At 48.1% G+C, this 14974-nt stretch overlaps 1 protein-coding gene across 1 annotated transcript; it reads right to left on the bottom strand.

The window, feature by feature from the left end:
• On the bottom strand, positions 1–9631 carry NAPSA (napsin A aspartic peptidase). The gene is made up of 9 exons (XM_082710204.1): positions 9304–9631; positions 5639–5780; positions 5427–5550; positions 4867–4985; positions 4315–4514; positions 2792–2914; positions 2346–2490; positions 562–660; positions 1–354 (listed from the first exon to the last, which is right to left on the bottom strand). Exons 1-9 carry the CDS (start codon positions 9384–9386, stop codon positions 115–117), a joined length of 1275 nt encoding a protein of 424 aa, XP_082566330.1. The 5' UTR covers positions 9387–9631; the 3' UTR covers positions 1–114.
• Between the last annotated feature and the right edge of the window lie 5343 nt (positions 9632–14974).

The following is a 14974-nucleotide window of genomic DNA, read 5'->3' as shown; positions in this document are numbered from 1 at the left end:
TCGTGCGCTTAAAAAATTTTTTAAAAGGGGGGGAACCCAGGTAGGGTCAATGTAAATAACGGGTTTTTACTGAGTAGCTAGTTATGCTTCGGCTACCACTCGGTGCGCGTGCGCCTAGCCAGCGCGCCAACCGGTGCCCTGCGCCCACGCGGGCCCGCCCCCTTGTGGTCCTGCTTCCCAAGAGCGAGCGCGAGCCAGCCCCACCCGGGCACCGCCTGTTAGGTTCCCGCGATCGAAGACCGCTACATAGGTCCGCAAGAAGACATCGCCAAGAATCCAGAGGGGCCCTGCAGGCGGAGGCATGTCCAGGGCCTGGAAGCCAGACAAGCAGAGGCGAACACCACCCCGAGCAATCTGCAGGACGACAAGAGAGGCCACTGGGTGTGTCACGCGCACCTAACCCTCCTCTTCCCGGGGAGCCAGAGCCTTGCCCCGCCCACAATCCCGGGCACCAGAAGTGTTTCTGTGACCCCCTCCTCAGTCCTGGTGATGTCTCACTCCCAGCTCCATCCTCTCAAATCCCATCTTACTGCATCACTCTGACTTGTTACGACCACCTACCTGGATGACATAGTCCTGGGCTGTAAGGTTAAACCAGACCCCACCAAGGAGAAAGGAGACTGGAGGAAGTGTTGGAATTTTCGAGCACTGGATGAGGTACTGAAGGAAAAGAGGAACAAGGGGAGTTGAAAGATTCCTGCTCTGCTTAAAGTAGATACTCAGAGCCTTGTGTGGTCAAGCTCTACTGCCTTCTCTATCCTTACCCACCACACACATACATAATCATTGCCACTTCCTTTAGGCTCCCTTTTGATCAAACCTTTTCCTCCATCTACTTGTAGATCAAAAAATGCTGACCCCGTGAGGCACACAGAGCCCACAGGTGTATTTCAATTGCCTAACAGTTTCCAAAGTGTTTTCAAAATTATTTACCAACTGTACACCACAGTGGTACAGATTGTATCCTTGGAGTCCAGTGCTGTGCAACCTTAGACAAGTCACTTAGCCTCTCTGTGCCTCAGTTTCAATTTGAAGGTGTTAGTTGATAGTAATACTTAAGAGATATTTTGTGAGAAATAAATGAGTTAGTTTGGAAGAATGCCTGACATACTAAGAGTGTTATTATTCATGAAACCAGGAGGTTTCAAATAATGTTTTCAGCTTTCTCCAACAAACCTGATCTGGCTTTCCCTGCACAGAAATACTTAGCTGGAACTGAGTGGCCGAGAGCTGCCCTTTCTAGACTGATGGGGTACCTGCTCTCCCATCCCACCACCCCCAAGTCCTTAAGAATACAAAGCTAGGCTGTAAATATTGTAAATGTTTACATTTGGAAATGACTGTAATGTAAATGACTACCAGGAAGTCTATTTTCCGTAAAAACCAATAGTAATTACCTTGTTAGGAAGGTAAGGAATGGTGAGAAGCTAATTTTGAGTGTATATCTCTCTTGAGAGAGATGACAGCATCAGAGCATTGTTCCGAGTACCTTAAGTGGGTTGATTTATTCAATTCCACAACATACCTAAGAGGTATTAGTGACCCTACTTTAGAGGTTAGGAAACCAAGACCAAGGAACACTAAGTGACTTGTCCAAGACAGCATAGTTCTTACGTGGCAGAGCTGAATCCCAACCCCAGGCAAGCCACATTGAACCACTATGATCTCCCTGGTTCACTTGGCTCATTACGAGCCCACATCCTGGATATTTGACTCGGAGCCCCACAAACTGAGTTTTCTCTACCCTCTCAGTAGTGCCAAAGAAAACAGGTATAGAGTCACAGAAATCCTGACCTGGAAGGAACCCCCCCTGCCCCCCGGGAGCTACAGGGCTTCTTGACATAGAAGTGAGAGAGCAGCTTTGATGTGGCACCGTGCCCCCCACCAGGCCTGAAACTCTCTTGGCACAGCTTCTGTGAGCCTCCACTCTCCCATGCCTCTGGCTGCTCCTGTCCTGTCTCCACTTCTCCTTTGTGTGGTGTTCCCCAAGGCTGCTTCTGGGATCTCTTCTCTCTCCCAAAAAGGGCTCCCCTCTTCTGTGGCTGATTACTGTCCGGGGGCTAATGCCCCTTGACTCTTCCTGCGCTTCCTTCACACCTCCCCCAGACCCCACCAGGCTCCTTAGGCTTCCCACTCCCATTCAGTCCTGAATAAACCCCCATCACCATCTCCTCCTGTCCAGAGTGACTTGGCAGAGGCCTAGGTGGGGTCCTTGCTCCCTCCCACTAGCCCAGCCTGTTGCTCGTGATGCCCAGTGCCTTTTACCCTGCGATACCTCTTAACCATTTATTCCCACCCTTGGGCATTGTTTTCCATCAAATCCCTACCAGACACTGGGTCCTCACCTCCCCCAACAGCAGGGAGACTCCTCCAATGGCGGCATGCAGAGCCTGGATCTCCTCAGTGGGTCCTGTGATGAGGGATGTGCCCGTGTCCAGGATGGCAGCACAGCCCTGAGCACAAAGAGTCAGCCCTGTGCCCACGTTCACACTGTGAGGGGGCAAGGAGTAGACATTGGAGCCAGTGCCCTAGGAGTCCAGGCCCTCTGCCCTTCCTCCCTAGCCCAGCCTGTCCTCCCTCAGACCCAGGAATCCTGCCCCCCCCAGACCCTCCTCCCTCAGACCCAGGAATCCTGGCCCCTAGCCCCTCCTCCCTCAGACCCGGGAATCCTGGCCCCAGCTCTCTCCTCCCTTAGACCCAGGAGTCCAGGTCTCCAAGCTCCATTCTCCCAGGACACTGGAGATGAGGCTCTTGCCCATTCCTCCCAGACCTAGAAGGCCAGGTCCCTCACCGCTCCATGTGGATCTGCCAGTAGGCAGGGATCGTGACTGGCAAGAAAGTGAGGGGTGGGATATAGTGAGCTGGATCTGAGCCACCCAGTACCAGCTCTCCTCCATCCGCTGCCTTAGGATCCCTGTAGAGGCAAAGTACTAGCAATGTCATGGGTGTTTCCCTTGCTAGCCCCAGGAGGGGCCAAGGAAGGGAATTCCTGCCAAGGGAAGGTCTCCAGGTTCTAGGTGGGAGTGGGGTACAGGCAGGGCCTAGATGTTGCGACTGGGAAGCAAAGCAAGAAGTGAAGAGAGAGAGGACTGCTCTTGAGGAAGGTCAGGATTGTAGGGTCCTGAGGGCTTTCTGAAGTGAGGATGGGACTTCTTGATTTGGCTGTGGGAGATGGAATTTTGGGGGTGGAATTTAAGTGGAGCATTGGGGTTTGTGAATTGGCTCTGGCAGGTGTGACTTGGGTAGAAGTGGGGTGGCTTCCTGGGTGCATGGCGAGACCTTCTGAATTGAAGGTCTCATAGTTCAGAGGTGGAAGACTTCCTACTTGGCTGAGAGTTGGGGGAGGAAGGGCAGTGATTCCTGGAGGTGCAGGAGGAGAGATCTACACAGTGGGTTGACTGAGTGGGGTGGACATCAGGGTAACTGAAAGTGCACAGGATTTTATGCCTATGGCGTATGGGCCTCCAGAGGGAAGGTGGGGACTTTCTGGATGGTGGGTGGAGATTTCTGAACATAAGGTCAAGCTTCCTAAAAGGTACCTGGGACTTCTTAGATTAAAATGGGTAGCTTAGGGCACCTGAGTGGCTCAGTGGGTTAAGCCGCTGCCTTCGGCTCAGGTCATGATCTCAGGGTCCTGGGATCGAGTTCCGCATCGGGCTCTCTGCTCAGCAGGGAGCCTGCTTCCTTCTCTCTCTCTCTCTCTGCCTGCCTCTCAGTGTACTTGTAATTTCTCTCTGTCAAATAAATAAATAAAATCTTAAAAAAAAAAATGGGTAGCTTTGGGGAACCTGGGTGGCTCAGTGGGTTAAGCCTCTGTCTTCGGCTCAGGTCATGATCTCAGGGTCCTGGGATCAAGCCCTGCATCAGGCTCTCTACTCAGCAGGAAGCCTGCTTCCCCCTCTCTCTCTGCCTGCTGCTCTGCCTACTTGTGATCTCTCGCTCTCCCATATAAATAAATAATAAAAATCTTTTTAAAAAATAAAATGGGTAACTTCTGACTTCTGGAGTGCATTCTCAAATAGCATTTGGGTTTTCTGTATGGTGAAGAGGGGATTCCTAAGTTGAGTAGGTAGAGCATGGAGTTTCCTGGTTTGAGTTTGGAACGTGGAGCATTTAAAATGATGGTGAGTGTCTTTCATGGGTCTTAAGGTTGCTTGGTCACTGGAACTTTTGAACAGGTATTACTTATATTGATTGGGTCGGTGACTTAGTGAACGCAGGATGAGACTTCTTTTAGTGGGTAAGGGACTTGCTAAAAACAGAACCCACTTCCTGGGGCTAGGACTCATAGGAAGGTAGACCCTTCCCCATTACCTGTTGAGGTAGAAGGAGAAGATGGGTTTATCCAGCAGCCCCTCGTCCACCAGTGTATCCAGCGGGGGCCGAACTCCTCCGACGGCCAGAATGGGGAAACCGAGGCCCAGTACCCCATCAAAGTGGGCAAACGTGAAGACCAGGCTGGGCTCCCACAGAGCCTCTCCAAAAATCACTGATGCACCCTTAATTCCTCCAATCTAAGGACAGATGCAAATGAAGCAAGTTACTTCTTGGAGGACATTACCTTTGTAACCCTGAGATCTTGCAAATGAAGGCCTGAATCCCACATTTGGAGACATTTGAAAACAACTTCAACTGCCTAGGAAGCTTTGCTTCTCCACTTAAGAACCCCACCCCTTTAACCAGGAAGCCCCACCCCTGCTTGAGAAACCCTGCCCCTTTTACCCAAGAAGCCCCGCCCCTCACTCCAGAAGCCTCATGCATTTGCCCTGGAAGCCCCGCCTCCTAAAGCACCTCCCTAAGCCAGATCATCTTAGACATTGGGGTTCTCCCAGGCTCAAGTCCTCCTGGGGGTCAAGGGTCACGCACAGTCAGCTTGTCCTCACTCAGGATGCCATCTAGCTTCCCAGTTCCATATTGAATGGCAAACTTGGTCCCATTGGGTTGGAAGGAGCTGGAGGCTTTGGAGTTGAAGCGGTGGTGAAACCCTAGGTCAGAAGATCAGGGAGGTGTCACTGGGGAAAGGGAATATCCTCAGTGCCTCCTGTCTCTGTGCCCTTGTCACCCCTGAAGGCATGTCAGAAGAGAAAAGTGCCTCAGAAATCCTTGGGAAGCCAAGAACCAGGCCTCCCTTCTCTCATCACCTCTGTTCAGCCTTATCATCCCCCATGAAATCTCACAGCAGCGGGGCACCTGGGTGGCTCAGTGGGTTAAAACCTCTGCCTTTGGCTCAGTTCATGATCCCAGGGTCCTGGGATTGAGTCCCACATCAGGCTCTCTGCTTAGCAGGGAGCCTGCTTCCCTACCCCCCCCCACCCCCGCCCACCCCGCTCCTGCCTGCTTCTCTGCCTACTTAGGATCTTGGATCTCTCTTTGTCAAATAAATAAATTAAATTAAATTTTAAAAGAAAGAAAGAAAGAAATCTCACAGCAGGGCAGACTCAAGAAGTGGCATCTTATGGATGGGACCCAGAGGTTGGAGGAGCCAGTGTCAAAGACGACAGAGAAGTTTTGTGGGGGTGTCCCCAGTCCAATTTCCCCATAATACTGGGCCTGATGGCAAAACAGGAGAGAGGGGGAATGAAGAGCTTGGCTTCCTAAGTGGGGAGGAGGGCAAGGACTCTCTGGGGCCATGACTCACATTCAGATAATTAGAGAGAGGTACAAAGACAGGCTTGTCCCCAGGGGATGGGGCCTCCAAACTGGGGGTCACTGCTGGCTTCCCCCATCCCCTCAGTGGGTTCAGGGTCCCACGTCCAGGGTAGACTCGGCGGAGAGGGATCCTGTTGGGGAGAACACTGACAGTTAGGAAACTACTCTTCCTGGAGACCCTCTATGACAGAATGTTCCAAATAGGATATAATGATAAAGCAAATGTCTCTATGGCCCTACAATAACTGTCATTACCAGAAACCCTACAATAACAACCTTCCAGGAAACCCAACGAAACACATATCAAACCATGATGACAAATTTCCCCAAAGACATTATAAGAGCAAGCCATCCCAAACAGAGTTTCCCCCCCAGAATCTTTCAATAAGAGACATTCCAGGGGCGCCTGGGTGGCTTAGTGGGTTAAAGCCTCTGTCTTCGGCTCGGGTCATGATCTCAGGGTCCTGGGATCGAGCCCCGCATCGGGCTCTCTGCTCAGCATGGAGCCTGCTTCCCTCTCTCTCTCTCTGCCTGCCTCTCTGCCGACTTGTGATCTCTGTCTGTCAAATACATAAATAAAATCTTAAAAAAAAATAAGAGACATTCCAAATAACATAAAATAAACCATCCTCAGGAAGTTAACATTCACAAAGGTTTCCAAAAACCCTAAACATAAAACTAGTTTTTGCAGGGCACCTGGGTGGCTCAGTGGGTTAAAACCTCTGCCTTTGGCTCAGGTCATAATCCCAGGGTCCTGGGATCGAGCCCCAAATCGGGCTCTTTGCTCAACAGGGAGCCTGCTTCCCCCTCTCTCTCCGCCTGCTTCTCTGCCTACTTGAGATCTCTGTCTGTCAAATAAATAAATAAAGTCTAAAAAAAAAAAAAAAACTAGCCTTTGCAGAAACCATTCCTTGCATGCTTCTCATCATGATGTGAGAGACAATTTTCCTTATTGGTGGGGGGAGAGGACAAGCACCAAATCCCAATTTCATTATTTATATTAAACTATGTTCCAGATAATCAAAGAGTTAAGGTTAAATGTAATTTTTTAAAAGATTCTTTTCTTATTTACTTGAGAGAGAGTGAGCAAGAGAGAAAGAGTGAGAACAAGTCGGGGAGGAGCAAGGGGAGAGGGAGAAGCAGACCCCTCGTTGAGCAGAGAGCCCGATGCAGGGCTTGATCCCAGGACTCCAGGATCTTGACCTGAGCCAAAGGCAGATGCCTAACTGACTGAGCCACCCAGGCACCCCCATTAAATGTAATATTTAAGAGCACTAGAATGAAGTAAAATGTTTAAATGACTCTGGCATTTCAAAGCATGATAACAAGATCAGAAATTATTGGGGAGAATGTTGATGAATGGGACTCTAAAATTTTAAAACTTTGTACTCCCTTTTCCCAACACACAAAGCTGTTAAAAAAAGTTGTGTTTTTTTTTTTAATCTAGGGGTAAATTATTACAGGTTATATGCCAAAGAGTTAGTACCTTTAATATGCAAAGAATTTTTACAAACAAATAAGAGTAAGATAAACAACCCAGCACTGGGGAGACAATTCGCCATGGTTCTCTCACATTTCCAAAGAGGGACTTTGTCAAGGATTTCCTTTAGTGAATAGCTTTGGGAGAAAGACAGTGTCTCCCTCTGGGGCAAAGAGCAAGCAGGTTTATGATCTACTATAAAAGGTTCAGTTTCCCTAAACTTTGGGTTCCTTTCCTGTAATATACCTTACTGCATGTGCAGGTCTCAGCCAGCCCTCTTCATCTCACCACACGGTAACTGGGGCTCAGAGAACTAGCAACCTGGCTACTACTGTTGCCAAGAGTAATAACCTGTCCTTGTCTCTGACCTGGGAATTTTGTGTTTTCTATGAGCACCCATGAAATGAAACTGTGGCAAGCTAACTTCACAGTTCTTGATATCCGGTAGGAAAATAGGCAAAGGACATAAACAGGCAAAAGAAGTACAAACAAATAACATCCTTTTATGTTAGATGTTCAACCCCAGTAGTCGTCAAAGGAATACAAAGGACAGGAGTCAGAAACCTTTTCTGACCCTACAGACTGGCAAAGAACAATGATACTGTTGGCTAGGGGATTGTGAATTGATGTGGATTGATACAAACTTTCTGGAGGATGATTCATCAAGTATGTATCATAGGGCTTAAATTTGCACCCATTTTAGCCCAACTTAATTTCGGTTCAATGAGTTTCATCTATAGGAGATCACTGGACAAGTACACTAAGAGGTGTTTATGAGGATGTATCTAATTTTGAAAACTGGAGACCAACTAGCTAGGCCTTGGCTCTGCATGGAACATGCATAGGATGGAATCCATTCAAGCACTAAAAAGGAGAAAGTAGGGGCACCCAGGGTGGCTCAGCTCATGATCCCAGAGTTGGGATCACGTCCTGCATTGGGGCTCCTTGCTCAGTGGGGATCCTGCTTCTCCTTCTGCCTCTTTCCCTGCTTGTAGGCTCTCCCTCTCCCTACCCACCCCCCCATCAAACAAACAAATGTTTATGTGGTCAAATTAAAAAAAAAAAAAGGAGAAAGTAGCCCTCAATGCCAGTGGTTCTCAAATTTAGCAGGAACAGGAACCACCTAGAGCAGGAGTGAAGGGCAATGATTTTGTAAAAACTTAACCTGCCATTGGTGTCTGTTGCAACCACTCACCTCTGTGACTATAGCATGGAAACAGTCCTGGGCAACATGACTGGGTTTTGTCAAACTCCATAGCAGGATGAATTTGGCCCTTGAACTAATGTTTGCCAACCCCTGACTGAGAGGTGAAATTCAGAGCTTGTCCCTTCTGATTCACTAGGTCCAAGATGGAGCCTGAGAATTTGCATTTCTACCAAATTCCTGGGTCATGCAGATGCTGTTGGTCTTGAAATGATTCTGAGAATCATTATCCTTTGCGCTGGCTTGGGAAATGGCCATGAGCTTTTTGGTTCAAAAAGCAGGTTAGCAAACATCCTGTGCAGTAATATTTTTGTCCTGTTCTTAGTCACTCCTTGGAGCCCTGCTCCCTCCCTCACATCTTTGCCCCCCATGACTCAATCTTTGAGAGACTCAAGAATGTCAAGTGGGGAAAATGTTTCCTGGAAGAGGACCCCCAAATCAAGAATTCTAGGGGATGGGAGAAGAGAGGAGAAGTGAGAGATTGGGGTGTGGGTACCAGAGGCCAGGGAAAGGAGGAGGTCACTGGGATCCCCAAAACTGGACTTCTTGAGACCTAAACAGTTTGGAAGATGTGAGTCTAGGGGAGTCACAGCTCTGAGTCTCCAAGATCTTGTTGGGTTGGGGTACGGGGAGTCGCACCTCTGGAGACCCCAGTACAAGATCATCAGAGCTCAAGGTGGGATCTGTGGGGTCCTCCCAAAACTTGTCTGGAGACAGGAAGGACAGAGGAGTCCCCCAGTGCAGGGTCTCAGGGTTGGAGGAACTTAGACTGAAAGGACTGCCCTCTTAGGACCTAACAGGGTGGAACCCTCCCACCCCCTGCCGGGTGAGATCTATGAACCCAAGAGATAGGAATCATAAGTCTTGGGGTGCTAGGCTTGGGAGTCACTGAACTGAGGGGTCCCAGACTTAAAGGGCAAGAGGGGGAGGAGCCGTCCCCGGTTTGGGGTGGTGATGGGGTCCCCGGTACCGGATCAGCGAGGCCCGGGCGGGCTCCACAGTCAGTGGCGGCGGCGGCAGCAGCAGGAGCAGCAGCAGCGGTAGCCGGGACATCTCTAGGGACCGGGTGGAGACCCATGCATTTTCTTCCCCCAGAGTCTCCACCCTGTGCCCCGCCCACCTCCGGGGTTCGGAAGTGACCCGGGCCCGAAGGCTCTCTGGGAGTGAGGGGGGGACGGCGGACGCGGGTCGGGAAGCTGCTGGTGTTTTTGGAGGGATGTGTGGAGTAGTTCTGTGGGGTCGCCAGAGAGGGTCAGCTTGTGTCGCCGGCGCGCCTCACTCCCAACTTCGGGGGTGGGGAGGGGTGGTCTCCTGCAGGGGGCCTCCCCCACCCCCACTCAATCCTTCAGCGGCTGTCGCTCTTATCTGTGACTTTCATTTCACTTCACTGTTCCCAGACTCATTAACCACAAGAGTTTTCTTGGGCAGGAGAAGGGAGGGCGGGGGGGGGGGTGTTGTGAAGGATGTGGGGGAAGAGGGAAGAAGGTTAGACTAGAGGGTTTCGTCCCACGATAAGTGGGACCCTGACTCTTACCGGTTTATTTGGAAAATACTGAAACACATGCACGCCAATAAAAATAGTCCATAGCTCCATGACCATGGAAAGAGCATAAAAATAATTGGCAGCGTCTTTGTCTCTGGGCCTGCCCTCTTTTTCACTGACTAAGCCTCTCAAATATTAAATGAAGATCAGAAAAATCTACTGAAAATGCAGATTCCTGGGCACCACTCCCAGGGATCCTGATTCCAAAGGCCTGAGACAGAGCCCAAGAATCTGCATTGTTAGCCAAGCCCCCTGATCAGGATGCTGCAAGCATTTCTGAGGAACTATTTGATGTTTTTGGTTTTCTAGCTTAGCTCTGCAAATTAATATCAGCTTGCACGTTTTTTAAAGTAAATAGAAGCAGACTGTACTTATTGATCAGTAACTTCTGTTTCTTTTTCTGCACTTAACCATATACCTTGGACTTTAAGAAAAACTTTAGAGGTAGGGTGCCTGGGTGGCTCAGTCGGTTAAGGATCTGCCCTCAGCTCAGGTGACGATCCGGGAATCCTAGGATGGAGTCCCACATCCGGCTCCCTGCTCAGCCTGGAGTCTACTTCTACCTCTCCCTCTGCCCCTCCCGCCACATGCTCTCTCTCTCAAATAAATAAGCAAAATCTTTTTTTAAAGAAAAAATGTAGATGTAACTTACCTAAAGTAAAATGCACCAATCTTAAGTGCACAGCACTATGACTTGATTTATTTTCCCTGACAAATTATGAAGATAGCAATATTGAAGCAATAGCAAAGTTGAAAGAATCTACTACCTAGATTCTACAAGTCATATATTTTGCTGCATTTCTCTGATACACCTCTATCCAGCAGTCCAGTCCTCTATTTGTCTACCAACCCATCTGTTTTTTTTTAACTGATTTTTTAAAAAAGATTTTATTTATTTGTTTGATAGAGACAGAGATCACAAGTAGGCAGACAGAGGGGAAAGCAGGCTCCCGCTGAGCAGAGAGCCAGATGTGGGGCTGGTTCTCAGGACCCTGAGATCATGATGTGAGCAGAAGGCAGAGGCTTTAACCCACTGAGCCACCCAGGCGCCCCAACCCATATGTTTTTATTATATATATTTCAAATAAGTTTTAAACACGATATTCCTCTTCCCTAAACACTTGGCATTTATAAACATCATTAGCTTGATCCCAGGGTCCTGGGATCGAACCCTACATCCAGCACTCTGCTCAGCAAGCAGCCTGCCCCCCCCCCGGCCCCCGCCACGCTCTCTCTGCTTGCCATCTGCCTACTTGTGATCTCTGTCAAATAAATACATAAAATCTTTAAAATAAATAAATATACAAACAAACAAATAAATGAAAACCAGGTGGGATACCCGGCTGGCTCCGTCAGTAGAACATGCAACTCTGGATCTAGGGGTTCAAGCCCCATGTGAGGTGTAGAGATTACTTTAAAAAGTAAAATCTTACAGAAAAAAAAGAAAAGGAAACACAGCATATAGGTTACTTCATTCCTTTTTTCTTCAGCCCTTAAGTGTGAAAAATTTCGGACATAGACCAAGATGGGAAAATTTTTTTTTTTAAAGATTTTATTTATTTATCAGAGAGAGAGGGGGAGAGAGCGAGCACAGGCAGACAGAGAGGCAGGCAGAGGCAGAGGGAGAAGCAGGCTCCCCGTCCAGCAAGAAGCCCGATGTGGGACTCGATCCCAGGACGCTGGGATCATGACCTGAGCCGACGGCAGCCGCTTAACCCACTGAGCCACCCAGGCGTCCCAAATGGGAAAATTTTTAGAGTGAAGACTCAGGTACCCACCACCTAGATTCTACCATTACTTTATTTGCTTAATCACATTTCTTTCTTGTTTCTTTTTAAATATTTTATTTATTTATATGACACAGAGAGCGTGAAAGAGCACAAGCAGGGGAGCAGCAGAGGGAGGGGCAGAAGCAGGACCCCTCCCTGATGCGGGGTTCGATCTCAGGACCCTGAGATCATGACCTGAGCCAAAGGCAGACATTCAATGGATTAAGCCACCCAGGCATCCCTTGGCCACATTTCTATCCATCTCTCCATCTCTTTATCTAAGTTATTCTCAGCTGGGAAGCTCTTTTCCCTACAGGGATTTGACATAGTCTGGGGATGTTTGGGGTGTCATGACTGGGTGGGGGTTTACTGGCATCTCCTGGGTAGGGGCTAGGGAAGCTGCTAAGCATCCTACAATACACAGAATAGCCCCTGCCCCACCAGCAAAGGTCAGTAGTGTCAAAGTGGAGAAACCCGGTTCTGTCCATTCCTCAATCTGTGCTTCTCTTGCTTTCCAGGCAAGTGGTGGACATCAGTATCCTTCGCGCCTTGCATTCAGCATGATTTGTTTGTTTGTTTTTAGCATGTCTCATTCTTCAAACAGCTACATTGCATTCCAGGGGCTCCTGGCTGGCTCAGTAGGAAGAGCCTGCAACTCTTGATCTCAGGGTCCTGAGTTCAATCCCCATGTGGGGTGTAGAGATTACTAAAACAAACAAACTAAAAAAAAAAAAAAAAAAAAAAAAAAAAGCTACATAGTATTCCAGAGTATAAATGTAATACTATAAACCCGTTGCCCTAAGTTAGTTATGTTCCTTTATCAATATTATAAACAAAGCAGCGGTCATCTTCTGCATATGTATTTTCCTCTGTACTCATTCCATAATATCTGCATGAAATTTTCTATTTTTTTTTAAGTGATCTCTATACCCGACGTGGGGCTCATGGGGCTCAAACTTGTGATCCCAGGATCAAGAGTCACGTGTTCCACCGAGTGAGCCAGCCAGGCGCCCCTGCATTTACTATTTCTAGAACCATAATTGCTCCAGCAGTGACCGGATAAAAGTTGTAGATTTGGGTACATATTGCTTAATTACTCCCCAGAGAACATGTGATAATGTACAGGAGCGATAAGGCTATATGTTATCTGATAAGTAAAGGGGGAAAAAAGCTCTCCCATTGTTCTTGAAATATTCATCCCCTGATTATTTATTTATTTATTTATTTCAAAGACTTTATTTATTTATTTGACACACAGAGAGAGAAAGAGAGAGAGAGAGAGAGATCACAAGCAGGCAGAGCAGCAGGCAGAGAGAGAGAGTGGGAAGCAGACTTCCTGCCAAGCAGAGAGCCTGATGCAGGCCGATCCCAGGACCCTGAGACCATGACCTGAGCCAAAGGCAGAGGCTTAACCCTCTGAGTCACCCAGGTGCCCCCATTCCCTGATTATTAAAAAAAAAATTTTAAGATTCTATTTATTTATTTGACAGAGAGAGAGACAGTGAGAGACGGCACACAAGAAGTGGGGAGAGGGAAAGGGAGAAGCAGACTTCCCGAGGAGCAGGGAGCCCGACCCAGGGCTCAATCCCAGGACCCTGAGATCATGACCTGAGCCAAAGGCAGACACTTAACAACTGAGCCACCCAGGTACTCCTCTACCCACACTTCTTACACACACTCTCCCCTTTCCTGTTTAATATAGTTATGTAATTATTTTTGTTAGATTAATACCCAGCACTGGGGCTCCCGGATGGAATTACAAGTGGGAGGAGGAGGGAAGCAGAGAAGTGGGTCTAAGATCCACAAGTTTCAGGAAGTATTCTCAACAGCACCATGAGGAAGTGTGGGCATTTGATGAAGGGGAATCCTAAAGGAACAAGAGCTCCAGGGGTGTACAAACAATGATGCAAGAGAGAGAAGGAAACATTGCAAGAGGGAATGTTCTGAGTAGGGAGAGGGGAAGGGATTCAGAGCCCAAGTGGAGGTGTTCAAACATGGTCATGGTCATGGGAGGGACAGCACTGTATGTACTTCTGTAGGTGAGCTAACAGTGGCCCTGGGGTAAGCATTGGGAAGTTTTCTTTTGGTGGCTTCTGTTTTCTCAGCAAAAGAAGAAGTGAGAGCAAAGAGGGGGAGGGACGCTGGAGGTTTTGAGAGAGAAGGTGAGAACACGATTTCTTAGAGAATGGAGAACAGAGCCAAAGAGGCCTTGCAGATCAGTTCTGAATGAATGGTCACTTGAGCTTTGCTGTCACACAGCTCAAATGTGTCCACTTGCAAGCTCAGCTGGGTGGGAGCAGGCACAGAAAAGGCAGAGTCCATTTTAACCAGGGCTGGGGTTTGGCCAGGCAGGTGTGCTGGAGGGAGAAAGAGCAAAGAAGTTGATGTCATGTGTGCAAGGACATGACTGTGGTGCTTGTCCTTAGAATCTAAGACAGGGAGAGAGGACATGAGAGGAGATGAGGTGATTAAGAAAAAAAGGGTAGGCTCGAAGGATCAGAGGTACCAATGCATCATGGAATTGAGAGGCCCTTTGTGGGGAGACTGGGTGGCTCTATTGGTTAAGCATCTGCCTTAGGCTCAGCTCTTGATCCTGGGATTGAGCCCCACATGGGGCTCTGCTACCCCCACTCATGCTGTCTCTCTTTCAAATAAATAAATAAATAATAAATAAAATGAAAAAAGAAGGAAAGGCCTTTTACGATTTTGGCCTCATTCCCTCTCTGACAATTATCTCTCCTCACTCCCCCTTGCTCTTTCAATCTAGCAACATTGGCATCCTTTTTGTTCCACAGAAAACCCAGACACACTCCTACTTCAGGGCCTTTGCACCATCTGTTCTGCCTGAGTGTTTTCCCTCCAGAAAAACCCTATTCAACCCCTTTCCTCCTTCAAATCTTTACCCAAGTATCACCTTCTTAGCAAAGTCTATCTTGAACACCCTATTGAATGTGGCAATCATCCTCTTCCCAAATTTCCAATCTCCTTGGAAGATTGGAAATTGACCTATTCTTTTTTCATAGCCCTCAACCCCTTTGAATATTTAATTGAGTCTAAGATGTCATCAATTGTAAGCTATGTGTATCTTAGGATCACTGATACTATCTATACTGGTAATTCTGTTATCACATTGAATGCCTGTTTCCCCATTATAACCTAATCTCCATGAGGGCAGGCATCTTGGTTTCATTTACCACGGTGTCTCCAGCACCTAGGACAGTTTCCAGCATCCAGTAAATGCTCATGTAAATATTTCCAACAACCCACTTTGAGCACCACTGCTTTAGGGGATATCCCTGACACAGAGGAGGGAGAGTCAGTTTCTCCAC

This window comes from Mustela nivalis (assembly GCF_964662115.1).
Source record: "Mustela nivalis genome assembly, chromosome: 18".
Taxonomy (NCBI): domain Eukaryota; kingdom Metazoa; phylum Chordata; class Mammalia; order Carnivora; family Mustelidae; genus Mustela; species Mustela nivalis.
Note: the sequence above shows the minus strand (reverse complement) of the source record. Positions and strands in the feature narration are given on the sequence as shown.

Bases quoted from the DNA above. Each gene is read 5' to 3' on its own strand.
- NAPSA (XM_082710204.1), bottom strand. From the start codon at position 9,386: ATGTCCCGGCTACCGCTGCTGCTGCTCCTGCTGCTGCCGCCGCCGCCA. The intron at 2,491-2,791 runs GTGAGGGACCTG...GCCCCCTCACAG, and splicing joins TGGCAGATCCACATGGAGCG to TGTGAACGTGGGCACAGGGC. The intron at 355-561 runs GTAGGTGGTCGT...GTCGTCCTGCAG, and splicing joins CCCAGGACTATGTCATCCAG to ATTGCTCGGGGTGGTGTTCG.